General features: G+C 41.2%; 1 protein-coding gene across 2 annotated transcripts in view; it reads right to left on the bottom strand.

Annotated features, from left to right (window-relative positions):
• Nucleotides 1-13,377: 13,377 nt before the first annotated feature.
• The window catches only part of TBX15 (T-box transcription factor 15), a 106,374-nt gene continuing 102,231 nt past the window's right edge, over nt 13,378-17,520 (bottom strand). For both annotated transcript variants that reach the window (XM_003892484.5, XM_009216561.4), the window contains exon 8: nt 13,378-15,857. In XM_003892484.5, the coding sequence (XP_003892533.2) occupies nt 15,073-15,857 (785 nt within the window). In that variant the 3' untranslated portion in view covers nt 13,378-15,072. The remainder of the gene's footprint in view (nt 15,858-17,520) is intronic.

Raw genomic sequence — 17,520 nt, forward strand, 5'->3', positions numbered from 1 at the left:
AAATGGTATTTGCCTGAAATAATTGTTTCTTAATGATCTTGAGCTGACTCCTTGACATCACTGCTGTGTTTTCCAAGTACTCTCAAGTCATCCGCTTACTAACACATTTCAGAATATTTCCTGGGTTTCACCTCAAGTCTATAGCATTTAAAATTTCTTCCTCCCAACTTCTCTTTCCAAATAATGATGTTTGCCCTTCTCCAATTTTTCCAGGACCTCTCTCAATATCCATGTTCTTAATAATTACCAACCATTTCCTCATCTCATCTATACATTTCTCTAGTGCCCATATATTTAGATTCATCTGGGCTGAAGAATTGAGCTTAATGAAATCTTGAGCCCCACTCCCTGAGGCACAGAAAGCACTTGCAGCTACCAAATACTGTAACCATGACTGCAAATCATCCCAGCAACAGGTCGGGAAACTTTATCTCCTTTATGGAGCATCTCCAATCTGGAAAGCCTGCATGTCCACCCAGCTTTGTGCTGAGGGTCTGCTACGTGCCAGGCATTTAATACACATAGCACATTTAATCCTAACCGCAATCCTGGGAAAACTGAGGTTCACAGAAGAAAAGTTGACCAAGGTTATACAGCTAGAGTCAGGCTGAGTCTGGAGTCAACCAGGTCTTTCTAAATCCCAAATGCAGATTGCCCCCACTGAGTCACACCTCCCTTTTTTCTAGGGCTCTTATACTCTCTTCTCGCCTATTAGGGGTTTCAATTCCTGTTGGTTTATGCCTGTTCCACACTTGCCAGTATTTAGACACTTCTTGGTGAAGGAAACAGGGATTTGTTAGAAATTGAGGCCACTTTGCTTCTCCCCTCTCCTGCCTGTCATACGTTATAGGCACTCCCTTATGTGACTGAGCATATTCTAGCAAAAGGAGCTTTCTTATTTTTTTCATAAGCTTCAACTTATTTTACATTTTTATTTTGACTCCAACCTCACCCTCCACACGTATCCCAAAATCCCCTTAGTCATGTTGGTGAGCCTTGGTTTCCCTGAGTCCTCAGGATGCACATTTTGCTCTTTATCCTAAGATTATCTTTTTTCTAACAGCACTATTCTTTGAACTCCATTCTCCTGAATATCAGGGTCCTTCCCATGCCGTCTGTGCAGTCCTGATCTTTAACTAGAAGATTCTTCTCAGTGCCCTGTCCACCCTCCGTCAGGGCATACCCTAGCATACCTGTAAGCTGAAGGCATAGCTGTCAACTAACTATCCTTTGGTCTCAGCTGACAAACACTCCAAGTTTCCCTCTACCTGGAGGCATTTGTTATCTTTGGAAGGGACTGAAGAAATGAGATCCATTGATTCCAAGTATACAATTTCTGGACAGATGCTGTCTGGTACTGACTCTACCTCTTACACCTCGGTGAACTTGGGCAATGTACTTAACCTCTCTGCCCCTCAGTTTATTTATCTGTAGCATGGGGATAACAATTCTGCTAGGACAGATGTCGGCTATTACTTATTGTCAAATCAATTTTAATGTTGATATTTTTATCTTCTGGTAAATAAAAGAAGAAATAATTGAGGATTAAGAGTTCTGAAGTTTGCCGCTAAATTTACATCATGTGAGTGATTACTTCTTCCGCTTAGCAATAAGCAGCAACATATTTTTTGAGTTGGAAATATCATTACAGCCAAGCCAAAAGTTGCAAACTCAAATGCCAGTGGAGCAGGTTGCATGAAGACTGTTGAATTGGATAATTGACGACCCTTTCAAGAGGGCAGCCCTACTTGGTACCCACATAAAACTGTGACCTCAAAATTACCAAATCTTCTTTTGCATTTGCCCCAAGAGATACCAGAAATCCAGACTTCTATGCAAAATTTCTCAATTTTTAAATTTCAGCAAGTTATTTTTTCAATATCTAGCACTTACATGCTTACTAACAACATACCACCTGTTGGCAACCTCTGGCTTGCAGCCTGAAGTCTGAAGCCCCACTCCCCTAGTCACAGAACAGACTTGTAGCTACCACATGCTGTTACCATGACTACAAATAATCCCAGAGATAGGTCAGGAAACTTTATCTTATTTATGGAGCACCTCCAGGCTGGGAAACCTGCGTGTCCACTCAGCTATGTGCTAGAGTCACCCTTTTTTTTGCCACAGATATTAGTTTACCACAAGACTACTCTTGTCAGATCCCCCAGAACCTCCAGGTCAAATTCTCAGCCCATCCCAAGATTCCAGCCACTCACCGGTGATATTATTTATGGTATCAATTACTAATGCTCCTGAGATTAAGAACCCGGTAAAACAGATGCCAGAGAAGCTGTTGCTAAAATTGTCTATGTATGGTTAGAGGCAAGGAGAACCCCGCCCCTGCCCTGGACATTTGTGGAAAAGAGGGGGAGGTTATTGAGGCCAGCATCCAACGTGTTCGCACTCAAGTCTGCTGAAGCCCACAAGATGATCCATTTGGGGAAACCAGGGCTGGTAGCAGCTGTTGAGTAAGCCTTGCTCATTTTAGGATTATGAGAGAGCTGAGGAAGCCTTGATAAGCCGCTAAGAGCAAAGTCTATCTTTGGAATCCTGCATAATTTTCCTGCAGACTTGATCCATGGGGAGCTAGAGCTAGGGTTAGTTAAAATTTAATGCCTATAGGTAGTCAAAATATATTTTAAAATTTTATTTCATCATTTTTTGGCTTTTTTTTCTTTTTGTGGAGAACAAGCCGTCGCTATGTTGCCCAGGCAGGTCTCAAACTCCTGGGCTCAAGCTATCCTCTCCCCTCTACTTCCCTAAGTGCTGGGATTACAGGCATGAGCCACCACCAGGACCTATTTCATCATTATTTATACTGGAAATAAGTAAATAAAGAGTTAAATAAATAAATAAGAAAAACCTAAATATCTACAGTGAACTGCATAAAAATTATGGCACATAGTCCGGGCGAGGTGGTTCACGCCTGTAATCCCAGCACTTTGGGAGGTTGAGGCGGGTGGATCATGAGGTCAGGAGATCGAGACCATCCTGGCTAACATGGTGAAACCCGTCTCTACTAAAAATACAAAAAATTAGCCAGGCATGGTGGCAAGTGCCTGTAGTTCCAGCTATTTGGGAGGCTGAGACAGTAGAATGTTGTGAACCCAGGAGGCGGAACTTGCAGTGACCCGAGATCGCACCACTGCACTCCAGCCTGGGTGACAGAGAGAGACTCTGTCTTAAAAAAAAAAAAAAAAAAGGAAAAGAAAAGAAAAAAAAATGGCACATCAATATTATGGAATAGTATGCAACCAACAGCTATGGGATACTTGAGTTTTTCAAAGGTTATGTATAGAATAATATGTATGGTATTGTTCCTTTTTTGGTTAAAGCAAATAAAGAAAAGAAGGAAGGAAATAAAAACTTATGTGAATATATTTGTCAGAGTAAACATATGTGTGAGTATGTATGTCGAATAGGTTTAGAGAAAAAAATCTGGAAAGCTACATACCAAACCATTAACAATAGTACATCTGGGGATAGTTTTTATTTTTGTTGAATATACTTTGGCATTTCATTTTGTTACAATAAGCAAGAAGTCATTTTGTAAATTTTAAAAGTGAATATATAAAGAAAATATTTAGTCCTTATCAGATCAACTCATTAATTCATTAACTCATTAACTTAGCACCTACTGTGATTCCACAACTGTGCTATATGCCATCAAAAATAAAGAAGAAAAAACTTCTGTCTTAAGCATCATAATCCAGTAGAGGAGCCTATATATACGGATAGTTTACAAATATTTTTCAAACTCAAGTAGTCAAGTCCTTTCTTTTTCATAAGTCAAAAAGAACTGTCATTATTCTTATGTTATAGATGAAGGAAGGTGACATGCAGAGAAAGTGATGTCAGCAAGTGAGAGAACTGGATTGCGATTCCAAATCCAGGAGTTTCTCTACCAAATGCTGATGGGTAAGTGTCTTCTTTCAGGTTTTCTGTTTCTCAGAGTGCCATCGCTAGGAAAAGAAAATATATTTCAATAATAACTAAGTATTAAGAAGCACTTACAAGTGCCTGGGCAGAGATGACATACCGAAGTTTTCTAGTGTAATTTTCAAATGAGATTTGTCAGCTTATTATTACTCATCTTTCTTCTTATTTATTTCTTTAAACAGAATCTACTCCAAAGATTGACCAAAAATCATGGACAAGACCCAGCTATCTTTCATGGAACATTAGAGATGGCAAAGACCTTAGAAATCACCTTGTTTGACACCTCTATTTTAAAGACAGGAAACCGAAGCCCAGAAAAGCCTGAAGGCTGTCATAACCGGTGATTAGTGGCAGAGCTGGGACGTGAATCTACTACTCTTTCAGCCCATCCATGCCATGCTTATCGTTATGAATGACCCAGTGAAACACCCAGCTAGCATTCCTGGGTGCCCCAGTTTACCAGGAAGGTGCTCTCATCAATTGCAATCTGACCTAAGTAAAAGTCTCACTGGTTTAATGGTTCTGCAGATTGGCATTAATGGAATAGGCAGTCTTGCTAATCTAATCATGTCTTTCTTTAAATAGCTTGGGCTGACATGTTGTTTTCTGTCCAGAAGATAGATGGGCAAACACCAGCACAACTAGCATTTATCAAGTATCTAGTATACAGCCCTCAATGAGATTAGCGTTTTTGGTTGCATTATTTTAACATTATCTTTAATAGTCTAGGAGGCATTGATGTCTATCTTATAGCTAATAAATAATGCAACCAAGGCTAAAACCCAGGCCTTAAAAACAAACAAACAAAAAAAACTAGGTCTAGAGCTCTTTCTATGTGTTTCGCCTTCCAGAGTATAGCAGAAAAACCACTGAATTTATCCCAAGGATTGTAGCTTCTTTAGAAGCAAAACATGCCAGTAAAATCTCGGTTTCCAGGGGGGAGTCAAAGGAAATCAAATAAGAATGTATTTCATTCTGTCATCTCCTGACCTATAAAACAGAGTTAGAAGACCAGACTGCTGGAGAGTTGCTGCCATTAGGCCTTACAGGAGGCCGTGCTCACTTCTCATTGTTCCAGATTTTTTAATCTTGTCTTCAGGCCAGTTTCTTTATCTCTTCTCATCACAGTAGCACTCCATCCTGTCCAAGCATAGGAAATCTGTGCTGTATTGAATACATGACAGAACTTGGACTTTAAGCCACTGAGTTTTTTGTGGTGGGCAATTAGGAGTGCTAAAGCCAAAAATGGATACTCATTTAAATCTAAGGGTTACTCTCCCATCCTCCCACCTCCATCTTAATGTCACCTAGTTCTAATCAGGGTCTACTGCTTAATGCAGTAGGAGAAAGATGAAGTTTTGTTTACAATAGGAGGTCCCATTGTGACTGTGTTCTTGTAGTGCAACTCTTTTCAAAGCAACATATAGTGAGCTGAAATTAATATATATCCCCTACTGTTGATTCTTCTTTTAATTTTTTCTCTAAACAGAAAGGACTGTGTCATTGAAAGCATAAAATGCACCTAAAAAAATATTCTTCAGTGAAGCCCAATAGAATCAAGGTGTGACATCCCCAAGAACAGCCAAGTCACAAAAGAGCTAGTCATGCTGAAGGCCAAGTTAAATAACTCATAATTTTGGATCTCTCGGTCCCGCTAGCACCCTTGAGTGTGGGCTTATAAAATTCCTGAACAGGCAAGACGGCCCCTGTTGAATCTTGCTTGACTTGGCCCCTTCATGGGTAACTCTTCTGTGATTTGGCTTTCCCAACACATCTCACACCTTCCCACAAGTGACCTTTTCACTCTGTACTTGGCTTTTCTGTGGTGGGTTAAGTGCCTGCACACATTCACATCATCATGTTCCTGGTGTGAAGATGACGTGGTCATATACGTGCTATTGATCTCCAAATACGCAAAGGACATTGAAGCTCTGCTCAGGCTCCTGCAGTCTTTTCTGGGATAAGTATGGATATAAGGATATGGCAAGATGATGAATGCCCTACGTATACCTATTGTTCTGATTTGTGTAGCCCCTTGTGCTGCACAGCTCTTTTTATGAAAGTGAGCTTCCACATACCTAATGGTGCCTAGTCCCTTAGACTCTAAATCTTAGACCATGTGTTGTTATTTCATACCACCCCAGAGCTCTTTCCTCTTATATAAAATTTCCAGAAATCCATAGGCATACTGCCTCATGTGGCAGTGGGCTTCTGCATTTCCTTGGAGCCTTACGACAGGCCACCCTAATTATAATCACTGGTTCTCAGCTTACCGTCAGTCTGTGTTAAGCAGTCTCACTTTCAACTACTCATCGTCATCTCCAGAAAGCCTCCCCTGAACTTTGGACTGACCCAACTGCTCCCATAGTATCCATGTTTACCTCTATCATAGCATTTCCTCACTACAGTAATTGTTTCTGTTTTCAGTCTGTCACGACACTAGACACATTAGAGCTCCTAAGTTGTATGGACTAGTTGTCATTTATCTGCATATTATCAATGCTTAGGACTATGTCCTGCACAAAATACACATTCAGTACATACTGGTGAGCCACTGTTGAAGGTTTAGTTGAATGGCTTAAGGTAAAAATTGTTTCCAGGTCTGTGAATTAATTCTATTCCAGTGACTCTTTCTGTTGCCAATATTACTGTCATGAAATATTAAGTATGACTTGTTTTGACACTCAGACAGAAGGACATACAGCCCACTCGAGTTATCACTGCAAAAAGGCTAATTAGTTTAACTCTCAAAGAGTAACTTTATTTACCATGCCTTTGTTGGAGGGGAGGTGTTGAAAGGATGACTGACTTCCCCATGATTTCACCTTGTAGGAGACAAGGAATTTAGCAGCCACCTGGGTTGGCCTTCGGTTTTGTCTATACCTCAGTATCCTTCAGTGTTATCTTCCTTAAATCTTCCCAAAAGTCTGTGTAAGGTTTCATGGGCATCACCAAACTAAACTGCCTGATAAGACATATGGACCCCTCAACCTCTGTTTCAACTTTTTATCTATGGTCTTCCCACCCTCCACTGACACACAAGCATGCCTTTGTCTCAGATATAGACGGGGAGCCCCAGAGATAATCTTTACCAACCTCGATATCTCCAGTTTTCTCTGTTCAGGAACATGATAAAGACGTCCCTGAGGGGGATTTTCTATCCCAGAGGTTTGAGCAGAAAACTGAGATTTTCCAACTCTGGATCCTTTGGCTTTGGCCCTGATTATTTTACTAGGGCCTTAATCTTCTCTAATTCTTAACAGTTTAAAAAAGTATTTCCCTTGCCATGGTTGAGAAGAATGAGCCCTTGTTAGGATGAGATTTGGAGAGCTTTAATGAGAAGATGTGTGTAAGCACACGTTGCAAAGAGACAAAACCAGAGTATAGAAACAAGGCTCTGTTGATGAAGCAAAAACCTTCCTGAGACCAGCAGACTCTGGTAATGGAAAATGGAACCAGTGGCATTTTGCTTATTTGTTCTGGGCATCATTCTGGATGAATGGATAGCTAATTTTTCTCTGTAAAGATTAATCAGTGACAGGACCCAAGATAGTTGTTGTTGTTGTAGAGGGTACCTCACCCTGTGAGCTTCCTTTCTGAGGAACACTACCAGCAACATCCTTAGGTCAAAGGCCTGAGCATTGCCACAGGGTTAGACAAAGCCTAATTCCAGAAGCTTAGTATAGAAGCTATGTATGAATATAGTTTCCAAACAAACTGAATCTTTGGGGACTGCAAATAACGTCACATGATCGGGCCTTCCACACTCCTGCCTTGAAGTAGGAAGTGTTAGGCAACGACCTGCAAAAACTACAGGCTGAGCGGAGTGTGATCCTGACACTCTAGAGATGACTTCCATATGCAAGTCATACTTGAGCTCTTTCTGAATGAAACCAAACAAGAGGTGATTCCTATTATACTGTAAGCTTATTTAAGCCAGGGAACATGGCTTGTGTGGCATTCTCAGAATTTTGCCCAAGAAAAGAAATATTTTCTAAAAGCCTGCCTTATCAAATATTAATGACGCTAATGTCAGATTGCCTGAGTGTGACCTTTGGCAAGATTCTTAGTCTTTCTGCATTTTTCTCTCACCTATAATGTGGGTATAATAATAATACTACAGCTTCATAAAGTTGTTGGAAATTAAATAAGACACTGTACTATCTAAGGCACTTAAGCTGGCATGAATAAGCACTTGAAAAATGTTTCTTGTTTTATACTTACCACTTGAGAAAAGCTCACTCTGCATTTTATAAATCCTCGAGATGTTTTAGGAGAATGGGAAGGAATCCTACTAAAAGATATATCTCACAGATGAACTGAACCCCAGTGGGGCAAAGTTAACTGTTCCAGATTGCTTTGCAAAGCATCTGAGAAGCTGGGACTAGAAATTAGCCTTATCTTTGCCTGCTGGGTTTATATAAAGGAAAAGTAGATTGAGATTGGCTCAGGCTAGGTTGGCTCAGGGGCTGGCAGAAACTCCCTGATGCCTAACAAATCTGTTTCCTCTTCTTCCTATGAATTCAGCTAGACTATATTGCCCAGTTTCCCTTGCAGTTAGGTGTGGTCATTGGAGTTCTAACCGTTAGAATAGAGAGGAAGTCATGCACCAACACCAGACTCGGCTTATGAGTATCTCCCATGTACAAGTTTTTATTCTTTCTCCTCATCTGCTAGCTGAATGGAGAGGTACTGAGCTAAGGGCTGAAGATATTGAAGCCATTAAATGGAAGATGATTGTTTTCCTAAATCATTGCTTGGAGAAGAGCCGCTCAATGAGAAACTCCATATTGGGTTGTGAGATGAGTGAGAAATGAACATTATTATGTTAAGATTTGGAAGTTTATCTGTTACCTCATCTAGACACAGCCTAAGAAGGGGCTCTACCTGCCCACGTGTAGAAGGATGCATGGTGTGGGCAAGATGAAGAGAACTCCAAGAATCTTCTTCATGGAGTTCAAAAGCTTCCCTGAGAACGAGAGCTACCAGAGGTTGACTTGGCAATCCTTTGGCAGCCCCCTTTGTCCACTTTGGCTTCACTAGGTGAAAATACTAAAAATGACTCAAAACCCCTTTGGTTTTCTGTGCCTCTGCAGGGCCTGCAGTAAAGTGTAATAAAAGCAGAAACTGTTAGTAGGAAGCATCTGAAGTGGGAAATGCCGTTAGGCTGGCCCATAAAAGATGAGTGCTATGAGCAGTAAAATGAGCTAAGAAGGAAAACATGATGAATGTTTTCTCGGCTTTAAGCAGCAAGATCCCATTTCACCATCCCACGTGGCACTGTGTGCCTGACTGGAAAAAGCAAGGGCCTCTGTGCAGAGCCTGACTCAGGGAGTGTGGCAGCTGAGCTTATCCCTGGGGCCCCAGCTGGGGGAGTGGAGTGGGGTGGAGGTTTTGGGGGGTTTGGGGGGGTGCAGCTTGATTTCTTCGTCACCTCCCAGGCCCTACTGATGCTTTCCAGGTTGAAGGTTCCCATTGAGACACTGGAGGAAATCCTGAATTGCCCAAGTTCCAGAGCAAGGACATCTCACACAGGGAAAGGGAACCCAGAGGTCATGGTGCCAGGAACAGCAGGGAGAACTTCATGAGATTTGACTTAAGAAAATGAATATCCTCTGTTTCAATCCCACTACCATAGCTCATTATACCACACAGAGAACATGCATCTTTACTGTGCTGGCCCCACCCTCACACTAGGACACCATCCTCCTCCTCAGTTTAGGCAGTTTCCATGAATTCTTCGAAGTACGATTCAAGTTCAACTTTCTCCATAAGCCTACCACTTTTTATTATAGTCCCTATAAATCTCATTTTTGGAGAAATATAGTAGTGGAAAGGTCTGGGTTGGAGCCCCGCCTTTGTTACTTGCAAGCTATATGATTTTGTGCACATTGCTAACCTCTGTAAGTTTCAGTTTCCCTATCTATAAAATAGGGATTGAAATATAAATCCTATAGGGTGGCTGCAAGGATTACAGGATATTACCTTGCATAATGTGTAAGACGTAATAAACACTCAATAAAAAATTAGTTTTCTTCTGAAATTTTGCAGCATATATGGTCTTTACCACCAATTTAATACTTTTATTGTTTTGTATGCATGTAGCTTGACTCCTCAACCAGGGTAAAATCTCCTTCTAGAACAGAATGTCTCAGATCATTATAGACTACCAAGTCATATTTAATATTTTTGCTTATTAATTACTGTTCATCATTAATCTGATTGATATGAATTGGTTGGTTGATCACTAGTTTTAACCTTGCACAACGTTAGATAGAAAGGTGTCTCTCATCCTCTAAGAACGTCATAAAATATTATTTTACTCGGGCTGTGTAGAAGATAGATTCACATTTTGAAGAGTCTCTAAATTACTCCAGTCCCAAGAAGACTTCAAAAAATTAGTATCAATACTACAAAGCTATTGTAAAGACAAAAATGCCTGGCCTCCGCTGATACAAGACCAGCTGAGCACATCTTCCAGTGAGGCATGGCTGCCCTCAGCACAACTTACAGTAAGCCAATTCTAAGAAAATGGCTATATTTATACTAGCTCAAACATCACCCTCTGAGAGCAGCCCTCTTAGAAACTCCTATCTAAATAAACCTTCATTTTCATTGCCCAGTCATTCTCCATCATTTTATTATTTTTAATTTCCTCAAAGTCATCATTGCAATCTGAAATTATTCATTTACTTGCTAGTGTATTCAATATCAGTCTCCCACCAGACCATGAGTTCCTTAAAGGCAAGAACATATCTGGTTGTTCATTGCTACATTCTCAGTGCCTAGAGCAGCGCTTAACAAAGAGCATTATATATTTATTGAACTGAACCTGATGAACCTTGACATAGTTGTGGGGAACAAATCTCCAGTTGATGATCATAAGCAAAAAAGCTTTTGTGAAATGCATCTTTGCGGCTGGGTTTCCTTGGGAAGACAACTCTCCGTTAGCTTACTGAATGCAAATTGGTACAACAGAGCTTCTCTGAAATCCTCAAAGTACTAAGCAATGAATTAAACACTTGGCATCAACCAAACAGCTCTGCTCTTGGATCTCAGCTCTCAAAACTCTCACTAATGAAAAAATATTCCATAGAAAAAGATACTAATCTATTGGCTGTAAGAAAGTTCTGGATATCTCTATCTTTATTAAATTGCTCCTTGAATTGTAATGCTATTATTTTTCCTCCAATGTTTATTCATTGTACTGTCTTTTAAAATCTTATTTTGTTCTCAGCTCACCATTTCTTATTTCTATAAAAATTCTGAGCATCCTTAAAAGTTCAATAGAAGTTCTGCCTCACCAATGAAAACCATTAACCTCTCCTTCTTACCCTAAACGTCGTCTTTGAATTTCCAGAGCCTTTTATATCATTAACCTCATTGTGAATGGCTGCCTAAAAAGCAAGCCCTTTCAAGAAAGAAACCATGGTGTGTTTTTTACTCTTCATTCTCTTCATTCTGTATAATGGATGCTTGCTAGCTACTATTTAAATTTATACTAATCTACCACAGAATACTATATGAAAAACAATAAACCTTTGTTAACTTAGGTAGCTTTAACTTGGAGTAAATAATATTATTTAGCCATGCAACCATTTTTTACCATCCTTAAAAAAAAGGCTTTGGTCAACAAATTAAACAGTAAGTATGTATTGAGATTCTATAATAGATCAGGAACTGTCCTAGCTATTGAGGATGCAAAGATGAACAAGATAGCCTTTCCCCTAGAAAAATGAGCAATTGTAGAGCACCTTAGCCTATAGAAGAAGAATCCTTCCAGTAAACACCCCTTTGTGTAATCACTATGCCAATTCCAATAAATGCTCACTATTTCATGAAAGAGAATTGCATAGAGCATATTCTTCACAATTCTTTATCCAGTTTGTTTTTTAAAAAACATTTTTATTACTTCTTCAGGTACACATAGAAACATATGCCATAATTCAATGTAACTAACTTGGATTATTCTAATTAACCCAAATTACAAAAATGTTCTGTATTTAATATTCTAAATGATTACTGAAATTATGATTCTTACTATTGGATGAAAATATGGAGATTTCTATGTCAAGTTTTCTGATTGGCATACTATGATTATCTACCACCCCAAACCTCAAAGGGTGTTAGATCAGTGAACAATGTTTGGTATGCTGCTAAATTAAAAAATAATAATAATAACCATAAGCTTCACATGTAGTTGTTTTTGTTATACCATTATGAAACCAAGGGGTGATGCAAGGTTTCCAAATAGGAGTGGTTTTCTAAGTTTTGAGGCATGTCATGCCCAGAGAGCCTACAATCTGTAGAGGTACTCAGTCAGTCATTGTCCAGCTATTTTGGCAATGATCTGATGGCTAATGGAATTAACTAGCATGCCACCCTCTGCAGTTATTTATAAAACCAGAGCAATGTATGAGGTTTTTGCTCTCCCAAACCAACCTCCATTTCCAGTGAATGGCTGTGGTGGTTGGCAACCTGAGCCCACCAAATCAAACCCTGGTGAAATGGGTCAGTGAGCAACCAGTGTAACAGTCCACCAGGAAACAGTCTGGAGTAAGGGCAAGAGGAGGAGGTTTCAAGTCCTGGCTCTGCTACTTCCCAGCCACTTAAGAATGGGCAGGTCACAGAGTTTATCTTTTACTTCTCCATTTGCAAAACAATACTTCCTGGCCTGTCCACCTTTCATGGTTATTGTGAGGCTCCAATGAAATAATATACAGAAGTTCTTGTAAATGGCATAGTCCTAGCCTCTTTATTAGTCTAACTTGTCAGTTGGTGCATGACAACTCCAAACCACTCTCCTCATGCTGCAGTGATGCATTCAAGGAGGATAGTGTATGCTTATTGTTCAATACACCAAACAAAATCCAGCCTCAGAGGCACTCTCACCTCAGTGCCTTAAGATGTGTCTTATTTCCTGACTGTCCAAGTGCCTCGTGGTACTGCTGAATGACAGTGCTAATTGACCATAGGGTCAGATTGCCAGCTCCACCACTTGGTCAAATATTTAACATTCTATAAGCTCGTTTCTGGATCTATAAAATGATGATTCAAATATTACTTATCTCACAGAATTGTGGGAGGATAAGATAATCATGTAAAATACATGGTATAGTATCAGGTGACACACAGTAATGATGACAATTACTATTAGCCTCACACAGGTTTCTGCAGCTAACACGAAGGCAAAAATCCCATTAGAGTCAAAAGATCTGGTTTCATGTCCTCATTCCCTCTGTGACAGGCTGGATAATGCTGCCAAATTCATTCAATCTCTCTGGAATGCAGTTACTACATATAAAAGGATGCTAATATTCACTTCATGGGGTCTATATAAAGATCACATAGAGTAACATATATAAAACTTCTATACTCACTGTAACGCACGATGAAGATGCACAAGGCTGTTATTTGATTTTTCTGTATGAACAAACATGCAGAAAACAATTGCAAAGATTTTATTTAGCGGCTTTCTGTGCTTGGCACTTAGAAACAGAGTTCCGTGCATAAGGGCAAATTTTTATACACCTTTTCTTCATACATATTTTACATACCCTTTTATTGCCCCCTTTTTCATATTCATAATATTGGATTCCCCACTAGGCACATAAATACATTTATCTACAACACCTCAAAACCAGAAATCTTAATAATATCTGTATTATTTTACTTGGTATTATTTGCATTTCCACACCATTTAAAAATTTTAGCTTGCACCAAGCTTCACTTGCTTTCTTACCATTAAAAGATTTGAAGGGAAAGGGAAAGATGAAGGAAAAAACCCAAAACTTCAAAATGCAATGAACTATTTGATAAAAATGGAGATCTAAGGGCAGGTAGAAGGTATAGAAGACCCATCTGCAATTGCCTGGGACATGAGGGGATTTTTCCTGCCACAGGGGTAGCGGGCAGGCATTCTAGGTTAGGTGTCTGGATCCGGCACTTGGAGGTCAGGCCTCTATTTGTTGCCTCTGCTCTTGGTATCATCTTCCGAGATTGTAAAACTCTTCCTTCTTCACTCCCTTCTATTTCCCTTCCCCTACCAGGCTGCATGCTGTGGAATCAGCACTTCCCACGTAGTGCACCTCTCTTCTGGATCACAGTGGTCAGAGCTGTAGGCTCAGGATGCATTCCTTGCTCTGTCCCTCTGACCAATGCCCTGACCATGCTCAATGTGCCAGAGATGTTTACTCCTCAGTAATGCCATGATTCTTTCTATAGCCTGTAGTGGGGCAGGCGGCATTTGGGGGGACAAACCAAAAACACATCTCCTTGGTGAATTAAAACTCTCATCATTGCTCACACTTTCTTTGTCACTCTTGCTCTCCACCTCTCTCCTGTTCTCTGTTCTTCCTGTTTGTCTTTCTCCTGTTCAGCTGTTCTTTTTCCCTCTTTCCACGGGCACCACTGGGAATATCAATGATAGCACACAAGTGAAGAGAGCCAAAGTTCAAAAGCAATCTTTTTCCGGAAGCCAAGTCCAGTTGTACTGACGTCTTTCCACTCTCATCCATGGGGAGGGTCTCCAGAATACATGGTTCATTCCAGAAGCAGAGGAAGCTGCAGGGAAGAGAGACTGGCAGCTACTGCTGGCCCACTCCATCTAGAGTTGTACATAGACAAATTCTTGGTGAAAGCACCCATTCTGGGCCTCCCTCCACAGAGTTCACCCAGTTCAGAGTCCGTGTGCATGTATGACTGCATGTGTATGAACTGTGTATGAATATATATGTGTGTGCGCATGTATGTATTGGTAGGTCTGTCTGTATGTGGGTGTGTATGTGTAACTTTTCATGGCTGCCACACACTAACATCTCCCTTAACATTATGACGAAGTGATTATTCAGTCTCTTCAAAGGACACGCTGGAACAGACAATGCTTTATAAAACTAAGGTCTGGGAAGGCAGGAGAATGGCCACTGAGTTGTGGATGATTCTACCACAAGTATCCCTCACTGGCTTAAAGGTGTCTCTAGTTCTTGGGGATATGTCATCCTCCAGGAAAAAAAAAAAAAAAAAAAAAACACAGTTCCTGTTTTCTGAAGGCACTGGACTCCCAAAGAGGAGGATCTGACCACGGAGACTCTGGGGCCTTGATTGCCAAATGCTCCGTGGTGTTTGGACTGGCCTTTAAACCATGTGCACGGACATCTGGGAGGAGGAGCCTGGAACTGCCCCATATTGCCGGCCATCACAAGTGTTGGTTGCCTGTTGGTTATTGGGTGAAGGGCTAATCATGTGCATGCTGTGCTCCATCCCTGACGGCAGGTACTGCCTCTCTCCAAAGGCCCCGTTGGAAGGAGAAGAACAGAGTAAAGTGCTTTGAGAGGCGCTCAGTTTTTCTGGGCTTGCAGCTAGTCTAGGGGAAGTGGGGAAATTGTATCCATACAGGTTGTAAGGGTTGTGAAGGGAGAAGGCATTGTAGGAGCTCTGCTGCATGTGGCTGCCCCCGAACATGTGTGGTGATGAGGAGCTGGAGGCAGCATTGCCTGCCTGCATGACATACTGAAACTGGGAAGTGGGGAAGGACCCCAGCTGGCCACCATAGGCTTCCATCTTGCTGTTGCCAGGCAATGAGGGAGGAGTTGGTATTCCGGATATCAGGGATGGAGTCCTCTGAGGCATGAAGGTTTCAGAGGGCTGAGTGGCTGAAGTGGTGCCACTCTGAAGCCTGTTGTAGCCACTGTCACTCAGCCCTGGGTAGCTCTGCAAGGCAGCCATGTTGCTTCGGGCACATGGTGGATAATCAGAGAGGTTTAGATTACACAGCTGGCTCTCTCGGCAGCCCACATTGAAAGTGTTGGGGGCCAGATGAAAAGTTGGAGGAGAACAGGATGGAGATAAAAGATGAGAAGAAGCCGAAGGGGATGGTGTCCCAGTGCTGGAGGTGGTTGGGGAAGTGCCTGTGCTGCCTCCTGAAAAATAAAATGTGAATACTATTGAGACAGAGTCTTTTAAGATGAGTCTGCCTAAGTCATATGCAAGCCATACTGGAGGTGCCTTGAAATGTCCAAGATAAGCCTGATTTTTACAGAACCATTTTTCCTCTTAACTCAGCAGACCTATGCTAAGTGATTCCACCTGTGGACCCATACACAGTCATACAGTCATACACACACACACACTCACACACACATACATACACATTCCAGAAGACCGTGATCAAAAACAACACTAAATTCTTTTGTTTGTTTCTCTTTGTAAGAGCCTTAGTAAGTCCTTTGTATAAAAATAACAATAAACCTTCCAAGATTCACGTTGCCATTTCTCACCATCAAATTCACTTTCTAAGAGACCTCTGATGTCAGCATTAAAATCCACTAGCTCAGCTCTTCCCATTCTTAATGGAAATGCATTAAATATGTATTTTATTCAAGGGCTGTTGCCTGCTTTGCCATTTTTATTCTTCTAGCCAAACATGCAGGACACCAAAGCAGGACCCTAATCTCAGAGGAAATGGGGTAATGGAAGAGAGTGCCAAGTCAAAATTGAGGCCTGGGGGTGCACAGCAGTGGAGCCTGGGGTATGAGATTGAAGTTGCATCACATGAAAGACATTTGGGAACACAATTATAAGGGCTAGATTAGAATAAAGCAAGGCCAACCCAAAACAAAATCATTATGAACCAGAGGCTCTGCTGATCTCCTTTTATGAGATCATGCCCATTCTCAGAGACTGGAAGAAAGACTGTAAATGGAGTCTTTGGAGTTTTGATATTTATGAGAACAAGAAGCTAAACAGGCTTTAAACTGACCTGAAAGTCAGGAGATCTGGGTCTGCTCACAACTCTGCTACACTAACTGCCCAGGTAACCCTGGGCACATCACTTACCCTCTGCAGGTTACAGTTTCTTCATCTAGAGATGAGGAATTAACTTAGATCAGTGGTTCTCAGGCATAGAGGACCTGGCAGCTTTTAAAAATGCTGGTGTTCCAGGATCCTGCCTCGGATGAACCAAAGGAGAGTTTCTGGGCATGGGACCTCCATATCAGTATTGTTTTAAAAGCTCCCCCAGATGTGTAGTGTGGCTTAAGAACCAATCATACAACCCGAATTCCTCATTTCTAAGTACTCAGAATAGTCCTTCCTAAACTTGAGTGTGTATGAGAATCAGCTAGATGGCTTGTTAAAGCATAGATTGCTGACTCCATCCCTAGAGTCTGATTCTGTAGGTCTGGGGTGGGGCCTACGAATCTGCATTTCCAACAAGTTTTCAGGTGATGGTCCAGAGACCACACTTTGGGTTAGAGGAACTCCAGATTCCTTTCATTTCCAAAAGTTCCTGAATCTGTGTTTGAACGAGTTGATCTTACGACGTGTGAATGTTAGAGCTAGACAGGTGGATGACACACCAACAGACTGAGGACCAGTTCAATCCAAGCTACTTCAGTGTGTTCTCAGATAGTTTAAGAAGGCCAAAAATGACCTTTACGAGCCTCCTCTTTCCCAAAGTCAGGAAGGAGCAGTGTAGCATCCGCCTCCTGTCTCATCCAATGGAAGTTAAAGACATGGGTGAGTGCTAGGGCTGCAGGGCCCTTTATTTGAATTCTGGAAAGAGCAGTTGCTTTGTCTTCCATA

This window comes from Papio anubis, chromosome 1 (assembly GCF_008728515.1).
Source record: "Papio anubis isolate 15944 chromosome 1, Panubis1.0, whole genome shotgun sequence".
NCBI lineage: Eukaryota > Metazoa > Chordata > Mammalia > Primates > Cercopithecidae > Papio > Papio anubis.